The sequence below is a fragment of the Caenorhabditis briggsae genome (genome assembly GCF_000004555.2).
Source record: "Caenorhabditis briggsae complete genome, chrIII, whole genome shotgun sequence".
Taxonomy (NCBI): Eukaryota; Metazoa; Nematoda; class Chromadorea; order Rhabditida; family Rhabditidae; genus Caenorhabditis; species Caenorhabditis briggsae.
In genome coordinates, this window is record NC_013490.2 from 10783824 (window position 1) to 10790061 (window position 6238).

A 6238-nucleotide genomic window follows, 5' to 3' on the forward strand; every position below is an offset into this window, starting at 1 on the left:
AGTCTCGTTTTTTTCCTAACAAATTTGTCCATTTTTTACAATTTTCAAACGAAATTTGCCTTTGTTTTTTTGGTTTTTTGTGGAAACTTGACTATCTATGAATTGATTTTTTTAAATTTTAACAGCGATTTTGTTTACTGGCAATGTACTAAATCTTTTTCAGAACACATGTCTGGAGTATTTAGAATTGGGAGACAATCGAATTCGAAAAATCGAGAACCTGGGACACTTGAGCAAGTTGAGACGTCTTTTTCTGGGCGCTAACCAAATTCGAAAAATCGAGAATTTGGACGAATTGAGCACGTTGAGAGAGCTCAGTCTGCCAGGAAACGCGATTCAAGTCATCGAAGGACTCGACAAACTTTCAGGACTACGATCGTTGAGTGTGGCTCAGAATGGAATTCGTAAAATCGATGGATTGAGTGGGCTGACTAGTCTGGTTTCGTTGGACTTGAACGATAATATAATTGAAAAACTAGAGAATGTGGAACAATTCAAAGGAGTCGCAAATTTGATGCTCAGAAAGAATAAGCTCGATTCTTGGCACGATCTTTATCAGCTATTGGAGATGAAGGAGTTGACTGCGTTGACGCTGGAGATGAATCCGATTTACAGGTGCTTAAAAATCGAAAAAAAAGAAGACAAAACGGTAAAAATATATTTTCCAGCTCCGATTACACCTATCGCAACCGAATGAAGCAAATTCTTCCGGAAATTAAAATTCTCGATGGATTCCCGACCACTTGGCGCCAGGGTGATGCCTATCAACCACTCGATTCGGATTTCTACGATGTCTTCGAACGCCTCGCAACTGCTCACGACTTTTAATGAATTCGCGCCCTATTGAGAATTTACGGAAACTTCGTCTTTTCATTCTTCGCGGTTTTTAAATAAGATTTTAAATAAAGTTTTGTCGGAAATTCGTTTTGTTTATATTTCTGATATTCTGTTTTTGGACCTGTAATTTATTTTTATTTGAATTAAACTTGTTTTTTAAAAAATCCAGGGATTCTTTCATAGTTTTTTTTTCGAAATTGCAATTTTTCCGTCTTCCCTTTTTTGAAATTTTTTGAAAACTCTTTAAATTCTCCAAATATGTATAAGCTTCAAGCTTCCAAACTTCTGGAAATTCCAAAAATTTGGAAAATTTTGCGAATTCAAAATTTCAAAATTTTTTTTTTGAAATTTTGAAATTTCAGAATTTTTACAGTTTTTTTGAAATTTAGTAATTGTTAGATTTTTTAAACTATTTTTTTAAATTTTAACATTCTTAGGCTTCTCATTTTCGGAAAATTCCAACATTTTCTGAAAATTTCACGAATACAAAATCAAAAACTTTTTTTTTGGAATTTTGTCGAAATTTTAGAATTTTCAGTTTTTTTTTGAAATTCCAGGGATTTAAAGGTTTTCAAAAAGCTAAAGTTTTTTTTTCGAAAATTTTCGGATTTTTAATAATTTTTTTGATTTTTCTAATTTTTCGTCTAAAATCCCAATTTTCCAGAAACCATCAGATATGGGTGATAGCTATGTGACAGAGCCACCATTCGTACACCATGATAGTAGGTTTTGACCAAATTTTCACTTTTTTATCGCTAAATTTTTCAGCCGGACCTATTCTCGCGATCGATTGCCATCCCAGCGGCAAGAAATTCATCACATGCGGACAGAAAGCGGTTAATAGATATTTCAAAAAATATCCAAATATAAAAGAAAAATATAATTTTCCAGATGAGCAGCAATGGATTGGTTGTTGTCTGGAATATGGAGCCGGTGCTGAGCAAGAGCAAAGCGAATGATGAAAACGTTCCGAAATTGCTGTTCCAGGTTGAATCGCAGTGTGAGTTTCGTTCTTTTTTTAGGTCCCACAACGACAGCTACAGTAGTCTGAGACGTTTTTTCGCTGTCAAAAATCGATGAAAAATTCAGAAAATAAAAACCCAGAAAAAAAAATTTAGGTTATGGTAGTTGTCGTTGTGGGACCTTCTGCCAAAGCCACAGCTCCATACTTGTAACGGGCCGGGCCGGACTTTTTTTTCCGAATTTCGAGGCCCGGGCCCGGAATTTTACAAGTATGCACAGCTCCAATTTTTATACCAGCAGAATATATATATTTTTTTTCAGCTCAATCAAACTCGTGTAGATGGTCACCGGATGGAAATCGATTCGCGTTTGGCTCCGATGATTCGTCGGTTTCTGTATGGGAATACGGTAATTTATTCCTTAAATAGATATTAAATATCGAATTCCCATCTTCCAGTCGGCCGAATCAACTCCCTTGGCTCTATCACAGGCGGTGCACAGAATGTCGAACGCTACAAAGAATGCTGTGTCCTACGTGGCCATCGAATGGAGGTCTTGGCAGTCGAATGGTCTCCGAATGGAAAATACCTGGCTAGTGGATCACTGGACCATCGGATTATCGTATACAACGCTCGAAAGCTACCGGATCAGATTGCAGTTCTAACTGATTGTCAGATGCCAGTCAAAGGCTTGTCTTGGGATCCGATCGGAAAGTATTTGGCTAGTTTGGAAGGAGATAAGAAATTGAGATTCTGGGCGACGGACAGCTGGCAGTGTGTAACATCAGTTACAGAACCTTTTGAAGGGGTATTTTCAAGCTTTCCTTTGTGAATCCAGATTTTGAAAAAAAAGTTGAGGATTGATTCAAAAAATCCTATCTAGATACCTTTGGGGAAGTTTTAGAATCCGCACAGTCAAGTTATATGAGTTTCAGCTCCTGACATCACGTTCCGAATGCAAAAACAGTGATTTTCAGACGTTTCAGACCTTGAAATTTGCTGTTTTATATCTGGAATTCAATAAAATTACATTATGCATGCATTTTCTCAAAAAAAACTTTTTTTTTAATTTTCGATTTTTTCCACTTTCCAAATTTTAAAAATTCACTATTTCTCCAAAGGAGTTTAAGCCATTTTTTACCATTTCCAGCTGGAAAATCACAATTTTTATGCTAAAATTCCCGGCGTGTTCTCTCTATTTTTAAGTCGAAAATTGGCTTAAAAATAGGCTGAAATTGCTGAAATTCTGATTGATTTTTAAAAATCTAAAAATTTTGGAAAACTTTCAAAATTTTAAGAAGTTGAATTTCCAAAAAAACATTAATTTTCCATTTTTCAACTCTTCCTCCATTTAGACGGGAGACACCGTGAAACCTGTATTAGAAGGGCCCCTTTATAGAAAGGTCCCTTTATTAGAAGGGCCCTCCAAGAGGGGATTGGAAAATGGAAAAGCATCCTCTAATTGAAGGGCCCTCCGGAGGTACCTTGGATCAATTGAAGAGCCGACATTTCTAATACAGGTCTTACGGTATATTCAAAAATCAAAAACAAATTATGCGGATTCTGAAATTTTCAGAAGTTTCATCAAAATCTGGGTGTCGAGGTTCCCTTGTAAACTATATTCATTCAATGTTCAATAAATTCAGAGTAAAGAAGAAACGGTGCTGTCTCGAATGGATTGGTCTCCGGATGGCAAATATCTGATGACCCCTGCAGCCGTTCGTGACGGACAACCACTGGTCAAATTGGTCCAGCGAAAGTCTTGGAAATCGGATCAATTCCTTGCCGGACACACGAAAGGAACCACGTGTGTTCGTGCGATGCCCCGCCTTCTAGACGTGACTCTGAAGAATGGAAAACGAATGCAATTGACATGCGCAGCAGTCGGGTCCAGAGACAAATCGATTAGTATTTGGATCTTTCCAGGGGTCAGTTTTAAGCTCAGTTATCTCGGTTCCTGTGAGAGTTATCAAAATTCTGTCAACTGATAAAACATTTCTCATTATATCAGCTATATTTTATCAGTTGAAAAACGTTCGATATTTCCAATAGAAACTGAGATAATTGAGCTCACAGTTGCTCGAAGTACGGTATCTATAATTCATCCATTTTCAGACAGTAAAACCGCTTCTAGCCATCAATAACATCTTCCATCACACGGTTATGGATTTCGCATGGTGTGGGCGGAGTCTGTTGGCGTGCTCACAAGATGGAAGTGTCAAAGTTATCAATCTATCGGAAAACGTTATTGGGGATATGATTACGAATGAAGCCATGGTAAATTTCTTTTGTTCTTGAAGGATGCTATCAGCTGGTAGCTCGAGGGATTCAAACTCCAAGATTGACTAATTTGGCCCCTAAATTAGTTTAAAATCACTCTTTTTTGACACCTTAACATATCGAATTTGCTGTTTTTGAGCCTAAATTGACGAGTTTTGAATTCAAATTTGACTCAGAGTTGCTAATTTTTGATCCCGATCCAGGCTATTTGGACTCTAAAATCTCAAAAAATTATCATTTTTAGCCAGAAAATTAATAATTTTCCAACATCGAAAAGACCTGAAATTTGCATAAAATTGATCCCAATTCGGACCATAAAATATGCTCTAAAATGGTCCATTTCCGACCTGAAACATCCTTAATTTTACACTAAACAGACTAAAATTTCCCCTTTTAATCTTAAATTCACCGTAAAACCTGTAATAGAAGGGCCCCATTAACTTTTAACTTTGAGCCAATCTATCTCAATATCTGTTCGAGATATCAAAAATGTGCCAACTGATAAAACGGTGATATTATGATAAACATTTTATCAGTAGACGGATTATCGATGTCTCTTATAGGAACCGAGATAATTGATCTCAAACTTGACAGTGTGGGGGCCCTTCTATTACAGGTTTCAAGTTTGGACACCAAATTTGCTCAAAATTGACCAATTTGGAGCCTTTAAAAAATTTCAGAGCGATCTGTGCTATCAAATCTACTCGATCCGTCCGCCACAATACGAAACGGGCGGCCAGAACGATGAGAATGACTTGGATAGTATGGATGCGTTGGACAACTCCTTATCAGGAAATAACAATTCGTTTATCACTTGTCCAGAGGATATTGTTAATCGGAGAAAGGTTAAAATTTGAAAGCATTTTTTTCAGATGGAGATCAAAAAGCATAATTGACCATCTGCTTTTGGCGGGAGTTTCAGAAAATTCAAAAAAAAATTATTTTCCGGATTATATTTATTCGATTTTTATTGATTTTTCTGTTATTTTTCCCCCGAAAAAAGTAGAAAATTTGACTGAAAAAAAACAGCGAAAATCGAGAAAATAACTCTGAAAATAAACGCAATTTTTACGGTTACGGTAGTTGTCGTTGTGGGACCTTTTGCATAAAAAAAATAGTTATTCTCAAAATTTCCAGCAACTCGATCAATCCCAAAAGTCATCAAACATCCCTAACAAGTCTACAAAAACGACTCCAAAAGAAATGGAAGCAAGCGCCCACGAGAAGAAAATGATGGAGGAGCGAAACAAGCAAATCGAAGTGGTCAAAGATGGAAAACGACGAATCCAACCGGTATTCTGTGGAACGACAGCAGCGACGTCTTCTGATGTCCCAGAACCCGTGAAGAAGACGACGTTCGCCGCTCCTCCTCCGGTGAAAAAGAGAGCTGTTGTTCCAGTGTCAAAAGACGAAGTGGATCTGGAAGAGTCTAGTGATTCAGATGACGATGACGAGGATGAGGAGGAAGATGATGAGATGGAGACGTCGGAAGCAGAGTCTGGAAGGTCTAGAAAGAGAAAAACACCGGCTAGCACCACTCGTCCGATGATGGCGATGGATTTGAAGAAGCCGGTACTCCGACCGATGGAACCGAAGAGCCTACAAACTACACAAGGAACAGTTGTGATGGAAGCACCGGAGCAGCAGCCAAGACTCAGTCAACACGTTTTGGATCGAAAAGGGATGTTTGTAGAGGTGGATAACAGATGGAAGCAGGGAGGAGTCGAGACGACGCAGATTAAACTAGTGAAGAAGAGACAGACGGAAGACGTGGAGGATGATGGAGAGGAAGAGAGACGGACGGTGCAGGAATGTGTATGGATGACGGTGATTGGAGTGCCGGTGATCATGGTGGCAGCTAATAAGTGAGTTTTTTAGAAAGGGAGTGGGAGGGAGGATTGATTTTACTGTAATTTGAGAGTGGGCGGAGCTTAGGTACGGTAGCGAAATCCTCGGAGGAACCATGTATTTTTGACTAATTTCGTCATTTTTTTTCAAAAAAAGTCCGGCAAATTGCGAAACATCGGCTCCGCGTCATTTCGGACCCGTGGTAATACAGGCGAATGGATAAACTTCAGACTACAATAACTATTTTAGAGTTTAAAAAATAGCTTTTTCTGATTGAACACGTTCTGAAAATCCAAAAAAATCCAAATTTC

At 38.0% G+C, this 6238-nt stretch overlaps 1 protein-coding gene across 1 annotated transcript in view; it reads left to right on the forward strand.

Moving 5' to 3' along the window:
• CBG03541 overlaps positions 1-6238 on the forward strand; it is a gene marked incomplete at both ends in the record, with an annotated part of 9292 nt that overhangs the window by 1015 nt on the left and 2039 nt on the right. Inside the window, 11 exons of the mRNA XM_002646981.1 lie at positions 164-615; positions 669-790; positions 1512-1559; positions 1606-1673; positions 1729-1837; positions 2122-2208; positions 2258-2607; positions 3446-3727; positions 3915-4076; positions 4760-4924; positions 5217-5944. Coding sequence (XP_002647027.1) covers positions 164-615; positions 669-790; positions 1512-1559; positions 1606-1673; positions 1729-1837; positions 2122-2208; positions 2258-2607; positions 3446-3727; positions 3915-4076; positions 4760-4924; positions 5217-5944 — 2573 coding nt within the window. The remainder of the gene's footprint in view (positions 1-163; positions 616-668; positions 791-1511; positions 1560-1605; positions 1674-1728; positions 1838-2121; positions 2209-2257; positions 2608-3445; positions 3728-3914; positions 4077-4759; positions 4925-5216; positions 5945-6238) is intronic.